The sequence below is a fragment of the Trachemys scripta genome, chromosome 4 (genome assembly GCF_013100865.1).
Source record: "Trachemys scripta elegans isolate TJP31775 chromosome 4, CAS_Tse_1.0, whole genome shotgun sequence".
Lineage (NCBI taxonomy): Eukaryota > Metazoa > Chordata > Testudines > Emydidae > Trachemys > Trachemys scripta.
In genome coordinates this window covers 99,015,900-99,033,611 of record NC_048301.1, presented here as the reverse complement: position 1 = coordinate 99,033,611, position 17,712 = coordinate 99,015,900, and the positions used below count along the sequence as shown (strand labels likewise).

Here is a 17,712-nt window from a genome sequence, read left to right as displayed (position 1 = left end):
TATTAGTATCTGAACGTAGTGGAGGATGGGCAGAAAAAACATGTGCCAGGTCGCAGCACTGCTTCCACTCACCTGTTTACTCTCCTGATCTGGTCCTGTCTTTACTTAGGCAGGCCCATGACCCAACCCACAACTTCATTTCCATGCAGCCTTAACCAGTTGAAGTCTTCTCTGAGGATGGTGGCTGAGAAAACTGACATTAGCATGGGCCACTACCCTTCCCCTTTAATGCACAGGAAAAGCTTGTTAATATCTGTTAGACCTGGAATTAGCCAGTAACTAGTCATATAGCATAGATCAGAGTGGTTTTTTTAATCCATTTTTATTTATATTGCTAAATCAGGGCTTAGCAATACACAATTGGCCCCTTATGCTATAAGTCTAACATGTAAACACCTTGAAAAGGAGCAACAAAAATTAATAACTATCAGAGTAATTGGTTGGTGCCAACTTTCTTTACATTCCTTCAATACCACCTTTTTTTTTTTTTTTTTTTTTTAGGGTAAATCATGCGTGGCTTTAACTCGAGTGCTACACAGACAAAGGGCAACAAAGCGGCGGGGGGGAACTGCAAGACATTTTTTGTGCATTGCACAAAAAGTTTGAAAATACTTATGTGGCAATGTGCTCAATATTCCAGAGTGGAACGAACACTCAGGGTCTGGGACAAACTATTCTGACATTTAGTTTACTGCACCCACGAAAGCACGAAAATAGAGTGCAAATACAGTCTATTCTACTATATACAGCATTTACTAGTACCACGGTACTCAGAATATGGGGAGACAGGATCACATGAGACTCTCCTGATTTTACGGCTGACCACTGGGCTGCATTCAAGCTGATCCCAAGGGAACCATTTTCATTAACCTATAATACCTTTCTAATCCTATTCCTTGGACCTCAGACCACCACCAGCACAAAAATATACGACTTGCTGCCTACACACTGGATATAGTTCACCATTACAAATGCTCTATACAGCAACAGATCCTCTTTAAGAGGAAGTCTGCTCTGAAGACCAGTTACTTATGCTCCATTTAATTCTCACTGACACAATAAAAAAATTAAGTGTAAAACTAGCAGGTTTTTTTTTCTTTTTTTTTTTTTAATTATTATTATTATTATTAAAAGAGATGAGCACAAACCAAAAACCCAGATCTGAAAGCCTCTGAAATTTGGGATGTTCTGGAACCTGGATTGAGTCCACATCAATTTGTGCTTAATGGCTCTTCTGTTTATTGCAGTGGTTCAGTGGATTCCCAAACATGCTTCAAATGGGTAGTAAACGTCGAGCTTCACCTCCAAACTTTTGACAACGCAGGACAAGAAATTCCAATTAGTGTACTTTACCTTCCTTCCATTTCGACAGTCAAGTCCCAACTGCTTGATGTAGTCTGTGTTTTGAGTGGACACCTCATCGTAAAATTCCTGACCGCTGAAAAGAACTACTCTCACCTTACTAATGAAATAGAAAGCCTTAAGTGCCCTGCAATCTCTTTAGAAAAGTTTGAATCTTCAGATGAGTTTCAATTTCACAGCATCAGGGAATTGTGTGCCAATGCATTGAACCAGAACAGTAGTGTCTAGCAGGAGTTAGATACACATTGCTAACATCAGGGTTATTTTAGATTAGAGTTTTTCCAAATCAATTTTGGATTCAAACTTTTAAATGCACTCTCCAGAACACAGGGAAAGAATTTGCTCTCAGTGGATATTTTCATGGCTAATTTTCTACTGCTTGGGTGCAACTCACACTTCTCTAAGGAAAAGGATACAACTAACCTTTGTTACTGAAGTACCGAAGCTGGATCACATGGGGAAAATTATGCAGACACCAACAATCCTAAAAAGGAACAATATACTTAAGGCATTACTTATAAAAGTTACATACAAAAATGTACCGCAGAGATTCACTGGAAGCTTGTTTAACTCCGGGGTTTTCAAACTGGAGGTCGGGACCCCTCAGGGGGTCGTGAGGTTATTACATGGGGGGTTGTGAGCTGTCAGCCTCCACCCCAAACCCCGCTTTGCCTCCACATTTATAACGGTGTTAAATATATTAAAAAAGTGTTTTTAGTTGGGGGGAGGGGGGGGCTTGTACTCAGAGACTTGCTATGTGAAAGGGGTCACCAGTACAAAAGTTTGAAAAATCACTGTTTTAACTGAACTTTTAAGCTGCCAAGACACTTAGGTCCAGACCCAGCCATCTTTACACTTGTACAATAGTACTTTACTGCACAAGTAGTTCCATTTTTACTCATGGAGCAAGGTACTATTCAGCGTGGTCAAAGGTGGTGTAATGTGACCCCAAGGAAAGTAATCATGTTGTAGTGTTAGAGGGTGAGCAAAATGGGTAAATTTTGGCCTTTGGAAGATCACCTGGAAGACTAAAAAAAATTTTAAAAATTACAAGAGTTCTATGAAGTCCACCTAAAAAAGTTCTTGTGATGAGGCAAAACAATTAGCAAGACACATATGGGAAAGTTAATGTCAAAGTTCAAACCAAAAGCAATTAAGATGGGTAAGAGGGCTCCACAACTTGACACAGGTTTCCTTTGTATTCAGAACTTTTCACTAGCATTAAGCATCTTAACTTGCGTATAAAGACATTATAATTAAAACCTGTCAAGCTTAAATCAGTCATTTATAACAAGTGCCCCAGAAAGCTTTTAAACCAGACTAAATGTCTCTATTAAAATGGAAGAAGTATCAGAGACATTTTCAGTTACAATAGTTTTTTCCTAACTAGATAGTTTGAGAGATTAGACTGGTTTAAAAATCAAAAAGTTCTATGGAAGTCTGAAGCCACTTAAGGGGTGGAGGGAGGGGAGGTGGAGAAGTATGGCAATTAGAAAAACCTTTTAAAAACATTAAACAACCCACAATTCTTTGTATGAACTTGAGCACTTCAGAAAGCCTATAAAAAGGCCCAATTTCCCTTCAGAATTATGAGTACATCAGGGAGTACTCTACTATGCTCCCTAGAGATTGACATAATTCCCCCTATCTGCCACTAGAAGCCGGACAGTTACTCTCACAGGCAGCTAGCAAGCTTTTAGAATCCCAGGCTGATTAGAGTAGGGTATATAGTGCTTACCCTATGCCAGCTATTCAGATTAATTCCAACGCTTTCCTGTCACACACACTCCTCCCATGAATTAAAGGGCCCATAAGAATTTAAAAAAAAAAAAAGCAACCTGGCTCTTTACTCTATAAAAAGGAATTTATCCACCAAATGTTGAATGGCTCCCTGAACTAATCAGGCAATTTGTTAACCCATAGAAAAGATCAGCCACAGATATTTTGAGATTTCAAGAAAAGTTAATGGATTATATAATCGGGAAACCAGGTTTGAGAACACAGAAATAGTCTCAAGGACAAGGTTTATTACTTACAAATCACATTAGATGTTCCCTCCCCACCTTTAATAAAGTGCATTTGGTGCTTGGGAATGTGCTCCTATTGGAAACATTACAACAGCAATCTTGGTTTCCCAGACTCACTCCCACCAGCGTAACACCCGCCCCAAACTTATTTTGCAGGGTGAGAAAGCAATTCATCTTTTGGCAAGTAAGCACAACTTTTCTAAACCACAAACATACATTTGCGTATTAAATTAAGAGGTTCAGAACCGCCTAAGACTGTTAACCTTATTGCAATTCTAGGTTTTAAAAGCTATGAAACAAATGTTCATATGTATATGGCAAATCCACCACAGGATTTTAGTACTGGAAATGAAAGTAGCATTCTGTCTTTCAGTTCCGTTACCACTGCTGGATGCATTCATCAAGAAAAATAGGTGATCCTAGAATCATGTTTGAATGGGAATGGGGTGACAAACTGCTAGAGCAGTTGTTCCCAAACCGGGGTTCACAGGAAAAAATTCCCTAATGGTGGACAGAGCTGTCTCTGGGAACCCCGGGCAGCACGGGGCCAGCAGCCCGGACCCCCTGGACTTCCAAGTGCTAAGCAGATCAAAGCAAGCATATCTATCACACTGAGGAGATTTAAACTTCAAAACTCCTTATAAGAAATGGAAAGGGAGGTGGAGATTTTTTTGCTGTTTTTAAAATTAAATAGGCAGCTAGTATTGTTTTTAAAATTATGAAGAACAAGTTTAAGCTTTGTTGTAACGTGCATTGTTTACCTGGACTGCTCAAGACCTGAATGCTTGTGTAGGAGGAACTCTGAGTTGGCTTCTTAAATACATTCATGCTGTTTCACATCTGATACTCCTTGATGAAACATAGGAGCCTTGTCTTATAAACAGGCTTATTCAAAGTGTTACATGCTATGAAAGTGAGATCTTGGAAGTGTGTTGCCATTTTCATAATGTAATAAAAATGCTGTAATGATAAATAGTGTGTAATAAGCATGTCATAAAAACAAATTTTATATTTCCAAGATCACTGCTTTTATAATTTATACTCCAGTAAAGGAGAAAATCCCTAGAAATATTCATTATTACGAGGGGTTTCGCTAGACTTGACATTTTAGCGAAAGGGGTTCACGGGTTGTTAAAGTTTGGGAACCACTGGGCTAGAGGGAAGAAGGCACAAGTCCCATGGGCAAATGCTGTACAGTCAGTCAGGAGTGCAGCAGATCTTTGAAAGAGAAGACAACCTGTCCCTGAAACTCAAGCTGCGGTCCAGTCATCTCTCCAAACCTACCCCATTCATCTATAGCCAACATTCAATGCTTCCACCTGCAAAACATAATGCCCTTTGCCAATCCACCTCAACTCAGCAGTACTCTGTGCGGTCCCTCGTTTCAGAGGAGTGTTTAGAATTACCTGCAGCACTGGAATAAAATGTTACTCTAAAGCAAGCCTGGAGCTACTACAGCAAAGCTTATGATAAGCAGTTTGTTGCTTTTAGTGCTGTAGTGTTTTTTAAACTACCAACCATATTTTAGGTGCTAATGAGCGTATGGAAATCTTAATTTATTTAACTTCCTCTTTATCTGCCACTATTGCACCTAATCTCAGTTTGTATTAGGAGTATTCAGAAAGGAAAAGGACATTTGCTCAAGATCCAAGAGCTGATCAATACATTAAGCCAAATATTTCCCAATTTAAGGATCCCTTGTTGATTGAAAGGCTAACAACTTCTATTTTGGTACTCCGGGGCCTCACCACTCCCTGTTAGTGACCAGCAGAGACAGGTACAAATAAGGACCTTGAATTCTGTAACCCATTTGAATTTCAAGGGAGCAGGAGTCAAATCACCAGCAGAAAACCATCCCACTTTTGACCAAAGATGGAGGAAAACTCGCAAGAACTGCTAATTGGGTGATTTCTGCCCTCTTTGGGGGTAAAATATCACAAGAACCTCTCAGGAGAAGATTTTTCCACCTTTAAATGCAAACTCTACCTCAGCCTGAACCTCAGCCCAGATCCAGTCTCAAACCCAAACCAGAGTTTGAGTCTAACCTGGATCTCAAGCACAAGCTTGAGTCCGCGTCTAGCAAACAATGTCTCCGCATGGCAAGTCAGCATGGCCCAGCACGTAAAGCCTAGAACTTGGAGTCAGGAGAACTAGGCGCTATACCCAGCTCTGCCAGAGCCCTGCAATAGGACCTTGGGCGAGTCACTTCACCTCCAATGTCGGTTTCCCTTCTCTCCCCGTCTCTCGTCTACTTAGATTGCAAGGACTCTGAGCAGGCACGGTCTCTTATAAAGGATTTGCAGGGTGCCTAGCATCCCAACCTCAGCTGAAGCCTCTGGGAGCTACTGTAATATAAACACACACAGGCTACACAAGCGTTTGTAGGTGGAAGCAACTTTCATCGTGTTCAAAGGTTACAGCCCATAGCTACTTTAAAACTGACAGACTGATCTCCTGAAAATGAAAAACTGGCAATTTCATATGATGGTGCCAAGGAAATGAGTGTAGTACCACAGAAAATACTCATTTGCTTCAGTGAGGTTACTTGGGTCTATTTCTAGATGCTGGCCAATCTGAAACTAAAAACAACTTCATTTTTAATATGCTTGCCTCCACTATGAAAACATTTTACATTTCTTTCAGGTTGAAGAATCCCAAAACACTTCAGAAGCTTTATGCAGATAGCAGGACTGAAATGCGGACAGGTGGCACATAGCACTGATATCCAAGGGATATCAGGAAAACCCTGTCTCCGTCTCTGAAGAGAGCCACAGGATCTCCAGTAACCATGCAGAACATTTTTAAGATCTCCAAATAAATAAATAAATAAATAAATAAACGAACACACACACACACACACACACACACACACACAATAAAAGACAATTTATCTACTGCAAAAAGAAATGGAAGATTTCAGTCAACAGGATTTTAACTAGTGGTTCCACAGCCTGTGAATATCAAACATGCCCCCGTCCCAATGTCTAGTTTTCAATTTTCTTTATTTTCCAGTATCAAAATGCATTTGGACTATAACGCAATTTGCACAGACATCCCAATACCAACTTCTCTATGGGGAGGGAGGGAGAGAGAGAGACCAACTGATCTTCATGGAGAAAAATATTTTCACATTAAAATATAATCATGTTAAAGCATCTCTGGAGCTCCGAGTCTTATCATATAGCATAAGAATATGGCGAATCTCAGCCTAATTGTTAATATTACATCAACATGAGTACACAGAAACATTTTTGAAAGTTAGTTACTAAAAGTCAAATGAAGAAATTCTGGAACGTCAGGAAGAGATCTTATAAGCAAGTCTTTATCCATACACTGTATGGAAACTATGTAGAAACAGATTCCTATATAGAGTTGTGCCCACCCGAATCATTAAAAAAGTACATCTTTCACAGAGACTGGCAATTAGAACAAAACATGTTTTTCTGAGAGGAAGGAGGGTCCAGTGGTTAAGCTGCTAGCCTGGGAGGCCTGGGTTCAATTCCTTGCTCCATCACAGACTTTCTGAGTAATTTTGGGCAGATTAGTCTTCTGGGTCTCAGTTCTCCATCTGTGAAGTGGGGGAAACAACACTGCCCTTCCCTGGAGGAATGTTGTGAGGATAAGTCCATTAATGATTTTGGTAATGGGTGTATAGACATAGACAAGAATACACAACTTTTTTTTTATTAAACCCTTTTTGTCCCAGTCCATGAAGTTATCACCAAACTTCCACCTCTTCCAGAGCCTTAGACTAATCCGCAGTTAGTATAAATTCATTCCTCCTGTTCAGTAAAAGGCACCACTCTATATTTTCACTCCTATAGGCTATTCTGAAGTCTTAACTCCTACCAATATCCTCAGGCACCAGTGTCTAGCAGTATTCTCCTTTTGGATCCTGAGCTAAGACTGACTTAGTGGTAAGTATTTGTATTGGCAAGGAGATCTTCTACTCATTCCCCTCCTTTTGTTCACAGGGCACACTTCTCTCACATCACCATAACAGCGACCTAGGTTCAGGTATTCTTACAACCTTACCAAATACCACATGTAAAGTAGTAGCTACAATAGAGATAGTTTCAGACATACCGGACAACACATTCGCAATTAAAGGCTGTGTGTATTGAGTGGTTTTAAGTCTCTTCTAAACTAGGGCATGAACATCTAGTTCATGGTGCAACAGGGGGAAGTAAGTTACTGGGATAAAAGTGATGCAAATCCATTTTACACCTATGTAGGCATATACCCTGGGGAATTGCACTGGTGCAAAAGAGTACACACAACACAGGGTGAAATCCTGGCCGCATTGAAAGAAAGAAATCAGATCATTCTCCTCCAGTCACATCTTCAAGGAGACTTTCCTATAGTGCCTGCTCTTGTGCTACTTCCCCTTTGCCACTTACTACTGCCTTCTTTTGCTCACTTCTACAGCTAATTTGACTGTCTCTCACTTTTTTGCAGGGTTCTAACTCCATATTTCCTGATCCAGGCTGTTCATCTATCCTCTTTCTCTCCACACCAAAAAAAAAATAAAAAAAAAAAATCAAAGCTACTTTTCAAGTTGCTTCTCACGTGCTAGGCTTGCCCACTGAAACAGCAGTGCCACTGCTAGATGCTCTCCCTCCTCTCACACATACACATACCACTCCTTCCACTTCCACTCAAACAAGGATAATGGGGGAAAAGAAGCATGGGGAAAAAAATCCATTAAGAGGTTATCCCGCAGTTGCGTGAAGCAATAAAAATAAAAAATGCACAACATACAACGGTCTTGCAGGAAGCGTGCTTTGACCTTATGCCTTCCAAAGCTTATAGGAGGACTAGCCATGAACAGATAGGCTTAGAGGACGTCGCAGCACACAACGTCGGTCTTTTTGTCGTAGAACGTTTGTGACTCAGAGAAACTGTCCCAAAGGTCATTGAGATAGTCTGAGCCTTCAGTGCACTGATGAGTTCTACAGCTGGACAACAACATTGCAACTAACTTTTCATCAGAAAAAGCAAAGTCTTTGAAGCTGAAACTCTGTGGCAAAGACTCAGTTTCACCACATTTTTTGGAAAAAGTTTTGAAATTGTCAAAGTGTCCCCTTTTGACCTTTTCAAAATGGAAATTTCATTTTTTCAGTTCAATATAACTAACCAAGCTAAATTACAGTAAACAACTTAAAAATAAAAGAGGTAAAAAAATAAAACACATTCTGCAAATAATCAAACCAATATATTTTTATTGACCCAAAACAAAATAAAACTTTTGGATTGTTTGTGTATGTCTGAGATTTAGACTTTTCATCCCAGTTTGGGCTGGTAAAACTGCTTTAAAATTTCAAAAACTTTTCCCAGGACGGGATAACCATTTCCTGCCCAGCATTGAAATTCCAGTGAGAACACACAAATGCAGGTTTAATAATATATAAGGCTTAATACAAAATAAGATCACCCTAATTGTCAAGGACGTATTGAGTCTGAATATTAAAATACAGTTCAACTTTTTTTTTTTTTTAAAGTGCTTAAGAAAGTAGCATTGTGGGATTCCCCATTTGTCATCCAAGCAGCGTACAGATTTGGTTTGCTTAGTTTAGTATGTTTTTTCTCCTCTCGTCCTCCAGCTCTGCAAATAGGTCATTAGATTTCTTGTCCATAAACCAGATCTCTCTTCTGCCTTCAGAGAAACACTTTCTCTAGTCTAGAGGGTGTCTGCTCCACTAAGTCCCAAATTCCAGAGTGGTAGCTGTGTTAGTCTGTATCAACAACTTAGATTCCACTTGTGCCTTCTAAGCAACTGAGTCACACTCCCCTTTTCCTTACTCAACACATATGCTGGTCTTGGATTCTAATGCTCTCTGTTAAACTGCCACTTAGCTCCTTTTCAACTCCCATTAGTTCATGGACATCACACTTTGGCAGAGAAGGTCCCTATTTAGATACCACACTCTGTACAATGTTGTAAGAAAAGAAATAGGCTGTGGCAATGCAGAACTCAGACTGAGGGAGTTGCAACAGTATATCAAATGCTGCTATAAGTGCTGAAATTTTTATGCTTTAAAGGAATAAAAGCCTTCAGGAACAGCATAAAGAGTCACGTCCCTATAAAAAGACATTGCACGTAAAGGGCATTTATTATTCTCAATTAATGGCATCTTTGTAGATACGTTTAAATAATTCCTGAGTATCAGATTTAGCAAAGTATGTAATGGCTGAAGGCCTCCCTTTTTGGCTACAAAGAAACTATACAAGAATTACAAGCGTAATATTTGACAGTATGGTTCAAAGTAAGCCACATTTGTAGAAGGTACACACCTAACATCAGACAACCTTTTGTATCTTGTTTCACAATGGTAAGGAAAATGTAGTGCGTCTCTGAAAGTACAGATTAAAACGTCTGCAGAGTCAGTCTCCATGATAGCTTTTTTACAAAATTCAGTGATGTTCACAGTCTATCATATCAGGCCTTGATCACGTCCTCCCATAGATTATTAGGCAAACTTAATGTGGCAGAACATAATACAGTAGGTGTCTGGAAAAACGAATAGCTACAAGTCTTAAAAACACACTTACTTTACAAGCATAATGTGACAAGCATAATGGATTTTAGATTTTTTGGCATATTATAAAAAAGGAGTGACAAAATAAGAATTTATATCCTTTGTCCTAATGAGAACTATTTCCTTTGAACAGAACCTAAGTGTGGCAAACATATTTATGTAGCTTAAAGGCCTATAGTGTGAGTAAGTCTACTTATTACCAACTTGGTATACGAGGCAAAAATGAACATTTCAGATTTTGTAAAAAGCAACAGAGGGTCCTATGGCACCTTTAAGACTAACAGAAGCATTGGGAGCATAAGCTTTCGTGGGTAAGAACCTCACTTCTTACCCATGAATCTTACTTGCAGCTGAAGAAATGAGGACCCCCTGTTGCTTTTTACAGATTCAGACTAACACGGCTACCCCTCTGATAATTTCAGATTTTGTCACTCTTGAACCACCCATAAGGGCAGAGGGAAAGAATGTAAACAGACTCAAGCATGAACAACTAAGTACAACTCTGATTTACATCAAGAGTTTAAAACCACAAGAACAATGAGAAAAGTTTGAACAGGTTAAGAAAAATGTTAGCATACCCTCTCCTCCTGCCCCTTAATTCTTGGAGGTTCCAGAACTCACCTGATAGTATAAAGAAAAGAAAGATACAGGCAAACTATCCTTCAAAGGTACAGTATTTGTGATCATTAGGGAAACACACACACACAAAAGTGGCAAAACCAGCAACCTTTTAATCTTGACACTTTATTGAGTTAATGGCTTGTTCTAGTTCTCACCTCCCACACAAATTCTTCAAATACTCAAAGTTTCAGAACGGCTGAAATGAATTGCTAATAGTCAACACACTTCTACAGAGCCCACCGAAGGCAGAAGGGAGAGGCATTTTAGAAGTTTAAATGCACAGTGGGGAAATGACAGTGGTGTCTAGGCCATGGTGGACAGGACTAGCGGACATCTAGATGCCACTCTGTGTTATGAATGGCAGGTTACAAAGTGCAGTGAACGGTTTCAAGTATGTACAAGGTTGATACTCAAGTGATCCTTGCTTCCACTCAGAATTTATGTCTCCCCTCTATTTTTCTTAACATCCCGTTGCACTCTTGTGCCTGCCCTCAAGCATGCCATATGCACCCTCCCACCACTCCCCTCTTATTATACATACAGCATAATCTCTCTAAGTTAGCGATCTGATCATGGATATAGAAAAAGTAGCACTTTCATTCATATTCTCTTATGATAGCCCATCTAGAAAGGACACAGTATTGTTTGCTTTAAACAGAACCTTGACCATGGTTTTTGAATTAAGATTTTTCATTGCAAATTAAGCCTTCCTATCAATTACCTTGTGTTTCACACAATTTATGGATTTGCAGTGTCCAAATGAAAAAACATACAAAAACCAAGACACTCCAGACCACCTGCCCAGTTCTAGAAATGAACTACTACTGCAGCTAATTTCTTTTCGGCGATTCACGCTGGGCCAAACTGTTCCATCCTGGGTGCCACAAGCTAAGCCTTTATTGGGTGCCATATTTAGGCACCCAAATAAAAGTGACATGCTTTCAAACACCCACAAATCCCATTGACATTGACTGGAGCTGCAGGTGCTCAGTACTTTGAAAATCAGGCCCATTTATTTAGGTACCTAAATATAGATTTGGCAGACTAATTCAAAGCACCCAGATTTGAACACTTATGCCATTCTTCTTTTCTTTGGGTTATAGAGGGAAGGATGAGTCTTTATTGACTGGAGTATTCCTTGCGCCTTCACATACAGTACAACAAGTTTGCAAGACAAGCAAGTCTTCCAGAGGTGTCAGACTCTTCAGTCACCTTAAAAAACCCCTGCTGAAGTGTTTGGATATTTGGCTCCCTACCAGAGGTGTTGCGCAGTGCTTTGAAGATTACAAAGCACTAACTGTTATTACAGAACGTGAGAGGCTTAAATCATATGATGAGCTAACCTGGTTTTAAATGTGTTTAATGAGAACCGATAGATTACAGAGAACTTAAGCGACCTTGTATTTTTTTTTTTCAAGTCTTCCCAGTCATTCTACTGAGAACATAGGCTTCAATTTATATAAGAATTTTGGAAGACATGCCTTTCTCTGATGAAAATAAAATGGAAATATAAGCAGGGAAAAGGCAGCTCTCTCTCTCTTGTAAGTGATGGAAAGTCAATTTGCATCATAATTACAACCAGGGCTGTGTAACGTTGCTTTTAGTTAAAGCAGTAAACTACTATAATAAAAATGTACCTGGGGAATATTTAGAGAAAGCACTAATGATTTCTTCCCTAGTGGTTAATAAATTCACTTCCAGATCAATTTGTTCATGATAGAAACTTGAGAGCATAAACAGTTACACAAGCTCTTAGAGTGTGTCTTTTTCAGTATAAATGATTTATTACAATGATTAGCAGCACATAAACAATTTAAAATACAACTCTAATTAGTTTTTTGGAAGAAACGGAGAAAAACCTTCCTGACTCTCTCTCCACATTATGTTTTACTTTTCTAAGTGTGTACTTTTTAATTAAATCCAAATGTCACAATAAATTTAAAGTGTTTTATTACCACTCTGGCTAACTAAGCCATTCATGCAAACACCCATTATATTAAACCAGATGCAGGACTGAAAATGGTTGGGGAAAGAAAAAAAAAGGCAATCATTTCTATATTTGACAAGAGACTGTACAAAAGGTTTAAATACCACAAGTTTTTTGGCAAGCATTTTCAATTGTACCCAGAGAAGCTGGTCAGCTAATTGTTGTTTAATACTGTTTCCAAGTCTGAAAGCATCAAACTCTTTAAAAACTTTTCCACTTCGGGGGGGGGGGGGGGAGAAGAGAAAAAAGACACTTTGTGGAAGCTTATTGTAACTTACTGTAGAAATGCACAAGAAAGACTGGCTTTTATATCCAATTCTGAATTTTTTAAAAAAAAAAGTGTTTTAGAGCTCTAATGTAAGGCGGCTGGCCATGAGTCAATTTAAAATGCAAAGACATCTGGAAAATGCTCTTTTGAAAAACTAAGTACCATGACATCTTAAGAACTTCTCAACTGAAAGAGCACCACATTTTATAATGCAAGGCGGCTTTTTGGCTGCTGATTCCACTGACCTCCCTGAAAGGGTCATACATAGTCCATGTACATTTGGGGTATAGGCACCAGGAAAGGCAGTGGCTATAAGCTTGGGATACCTGGTAGAAGCCAACCACATTTGGAGCTCTATACAACATACTCTTTGGCCAATATTTTCAAAAGAGGCTCAGTGCCCACAATGGGGAAGGCAGGACAGGTTTTCAGAAGAGCTCAGCTCTCACTGTGGCACTAAAGTAAGTGGCCAGATTCTCAACATGTTGAGGGCTGAGCTCTTGAAAAAGCTGGCTATAGGTATCACGGAAACGGAGCATTCTTGAGCATCTGATCCTTGTTTAAATTCCTATGTGAGAGCAAAGTTCTTTTGAAAGTCTGGGGGGTTTGGAGTATTTGGAAAAAAATAATCTGGCCCCATATCTCCACTAGCGCAGAGGTTGGTCTTGGACCCCAATCACCCATTTGACAGCACACTGTGCTAATGCTGCAGCAGCGTGGCCTAAAAGGGCAGATTTAACATAGCTCAAACAAAAGCCTCTATTAGAGAAAGCATCTACAATTATTAAAATGTGTTAAAGAAAATGGGCACTGCACAGATAAAGCTTTTGACCTTGCTTTGCAGCCCTCTTGAACACTTTAGCATAATCTATCTAAATTAAAAACAAGCACCAAATTTTAAAATGGCACAAAAAGCCCATTTTAAAAAATGTGATTAAAAACAGGTCAGGAGTTGGAAATTAGTAATTACTACTACAATTAACCAAAATAAGAGAGACACACATAAATTGGGCATGTTACTTGCAGTTCATGTCAGAAAAGCAATGTGACTAGAACACAGAAGATAAAGCCTGCAAGTTGCAGAATCATTGGTGTAACTAAACTCTGCCACAGAAACAGGCCTGCAGTTGCAAGTCTGCAGCTTTTGTTTCCACAGTGAGATCTGCTGATAGTTAACATCTTCAGCTATTCCACTAAATTCTTTAACTGGGATTTGAATTCTTTGGTAACCGATATTTTGATTTTCCTCTAGTCTAGCTTGTCAGTGCATCTCTGCCGTATTAGTACATTTGCCCTCAACCTCCTATTTTAATACTACTTAAAAAAAAAAAAAAGGACGAGAAAGGCCAACTTCTGAATATCTTTGTATTGAGAGGAGGTCATTTGCCAAAAATACCACCTGCTAGAGTCCATATTGTTTGAGTGTAAAAGCCTATTGAGAACTGCCAAGGACAGCATATAAAGGATTTCTAAAACAGATTACTTAACACTGGATAGAGACAGAAATACTCTGTATGCAACTAACATCTTTCAGATGGATTTCCCTTAAATTTTTTTTTTGCCCTCAAAAATCTAACAATTAACACTTTGTTCCCACTTCAATCTCAAAATGGCTCTTTGTGAGCTTCCTTAGAGCAACTTTGAAAGAGCACGGTGGGAAAGAATAGACTCTCTACTGTTTTGAACTATAACTAAAAATGAACTATTCTCTAGATCTTCTATTGATGCTACCAGCTACCATAAGTTAGGTGGAGATCTAGGTTCAAATCCGGTTTAGGTCCCAGTTTATGCTCAGGTGCCTGAAAGCTCACATTTTTTTATTACTACTACTACCTAGGAATATTAGAGAGAAAATGAAATTTTGAGGGGTGAGAAAGCAGGAGTAAACTTTCCTAAACTGGAGGGGGGGAAATCCATCTGTTCCCCTTAAATTTGAAGAGCATTAACGCCTTTGCCATAGTTTTGAAAATTTGGGGATGCAACTCAAGTATTATAGCAACTTATTTTTACTGGGATTCCTAAGGCAATGTATTGAATATTCGGAGCAGTTCTGATCACACAAAAAGAATATGGCTAAGAAAGCATAGCAGAGGGCAAGTCAAATGATACAAGAACTCAAGAACCGTAGTTATTCAGAAAGAGTGGGAGACAAAGGTTTGTATTCTTCGAAAGGCCAGGATCACCAGTGAGCCACATAGAATTTAGAAAAGAATAGGGAGGATAGATGCTACAAAGCAGCATGTGGTCATCAGCTGCAGGAACATGGGGAAGCCAGCACAGCACTACAGAACTGGTTGGTTCTTTTTAAGTACAGTTTAATGTAATTTGCTGCCTAGGACGGCCATAGGGAAAGCTTAAAAGAGTTTTGTTGGGGTGCGCATGGAGCTCTCCATTAGTCCTTCCATTCATACCTTCCCTTCCCACCCATCAAACCCTTTCTTTTAGCAGTGCTCCCTCCAGAAGAGGCTAGTCATGGCCCCCTTGCCAGCCAGCAAGCACTAGGGAGAACCAGTCAGCTTCAAGCATGTTGGTCTGTGCCTTTAATGGGCTTTCCAATTGTGTTAAGCTAAGACACAACCTTTGAGTGGATTTTTAACTGTTGATCTCCGGGACTCCTTCCCCCCTCCCCCTCCCAAAGCAGAGTCTTTTGCCTCTAAAGTGCTCCTAGTCCATGTCAATCCAGGGGTTAAGCATCTGGCATGAATTCTAATCCTTGGATGAAAGCGCCACAGAGCCGACCAAAGTTGTTTTAGGCGACGTCTATGCTGTGAGCTCAGGGGTGTGATTCCTTTGCCCAGATACGCACTAGCTCTCATTGAGCTAGTGAGAGTATAAACAGCAGTGTAGCCATGGTAGTGGCAGCAGATGGCTTGGCTGTGCCAAGCATGGACCCACCTGTCTGAGGCAGGTTTGTAGTTGGCACAACTAGGTCATGCCTCCACTGTGGCTAACTGTGCTCCTGTAGCTACACTGCTGTTTATACTCACTAGCTTGATGAGAGCACAAGTCTCTGGAATCACACACTCCAACAACTTGTAGTTTAGACATAGGAAGCCTATTCCATTCTGAGACGAAGTACTTTCCTTAGGAAAGTTGTACTTCACACCAAGTAAAACAGGAACTGAGGATAGATGCATGACCATTACAATTCTTCATTTTCCATCCCTCAAGTCTAACTTGTATTTAGTGTTTATGTTTAGGAGACTCAGGAAAGTTAAATGATTATGAATCTGATTTTAAAAAAGCTCATTACACAAACTATTTAAAACTTTTCTGAACTTTGCTTAGTTGAAATTACTTTTCTAAGTAGGTTTAAAACCGACTCCAGAGCCAGAATCTTCTACTTACATCTAGTTCAGTTATTTATACCCAGTGATAGAGAGGAAATTGGTGGTACATCTTCCCTTCCCCTCCAATTCGCTTCCCTTTTTTCAGCTGGTAACTGTAGGAAAAGAGGGTATAGCAGAACCACCTTTATAAGCACCATCCCAATTAGAGTCAGGTTTACATTACATTCTCATTTTCAAGGATACTCATCGACTCCATTACACATCTCTGAGTTACATTTTAAAATATCATTGTTAACAGATCATCCAGCACAATGTGGATTTCATTTGGCTCTCATGGTGTCTTTAAAGCCACAGTCATTGGGGCAGGGAGCATTTTTTCCCCGTGTTTGTAAAATGCCTAGCCCAATGGGATCCTGGTCCATGATTAGAGCTCCTTGGCTCCATGGTAATACAAATAATCATAATCATCTGTGCTCTAGGAAAATGTACAATGGAACACATGGTAGAGCATGCCAAACTCAGTAACCAAGACAAGACACTGGTGTTTAGAAAACGTAACTTTTTTTTTTTTTTTAAATTAAATGAAAGCCTGGTCAGAGTCATACAATTTATCATGGGCTCTCAAAACCAATTCAAAATCTATTGGACATGAACATCCACGTGGATTGTTACTAGTATTAATGTGAGAATCACTTGAACTTAATAGTTCAGAAGTAGTGTCATCCAGTGAACAGGGCACTGGACTGGGACTCAGGAAACTAAGGTTCTATGTTCAGTTCTGTTTCTCTTCCAACCCTTTGTAAATCTTATCTGTTTAAATTTTAAGTTTTTGGGCAAGGGACTGTTATGTGTATGTACAGCACCTAACACACCAGGCCCCAATCTTAGTTCGGGCCTCTAGGTGCTAAAGAAATACAAAATAACGAAATTACCATAGAACCTGCTTTTTCCATATAAAGTCCCGATAATGTCTTTCCGGGCACACATAATATCCTGGATTTTCATTTCATCAAAACATTTGTTTTTCCAATAGCAACAAACATTTTAAGACATATTGCTACACAGGGAAGAATGCTCCTCAAAATACAGAAAACAGTGAATTGAGAATGGAGAGGGTGAAATGAGTACAGACACTATCACGACTGCTCAAAGTCACAAAATGCAAAGTTAACTCAACCTTAACGCTCCCCTTTGTGCTTATGACTTACTATGGTACCTAAGTTTATCAGTTCCAATACAAACCCATACAGTAAGTTTATGTACTGTCTTGGTTTGTTTAAGTCACAATGAGATCTATAAAACAAGCCCAGTTTGAACAAAAGTTAGAGGATTACATTTTAAGTGTATGAACACGTACATTTAAATGGAAAAAATTAAACGTTATTCTAAGCCACTCTAGCTGTGAACTAATATAAGAACAAATATCAGAGCAACATTATCTATTAAGCAAGCCAGCTTCTGAAGATCTGATAGAAACTTAAAACAAGCAAAGTCTGAGAACTGTGCATTTTCATTTATTAGGCACCGGTAAATGACTCACACTGAGGAAGGCCTTGCCTGGAGTTTCCAATCTTGGGGGGGGGGGGGGGGGGGGGAAGGGGGGGGGGGAGGGGGGGGG

The 17,712-nt window shown here is 39.5% G+C and overlaps 1 protein-coding gene across 3 annotated transcripts in view; it reads right to left on the bottom strand.

Annotated features, from left to right (window-relative positions):
- Positions 1-17,712, bottom strand: part of LMO1 (LIM domain only 1) — a 77,328-nt gene that overhangs the window by 34,645 nt on the left and 24,971 nt on the right. The window contains exon 2 of one of the 3 annotated variants that reach the window (XM_034770094.1): positions 1,786-1,846. The exons of the other annotated variants lie outside the window; for them this stretch is intronic. Within the exon in view, the coding sequence (XP_034625985.1) occupies positions 1,786-1,846 (61 nt within the window). The remainder of the gene's footprint in view (positions 1-1,785; positions 1,847-17,712) is intronic. 3 annotated transcript variants of the gene reach the window in all.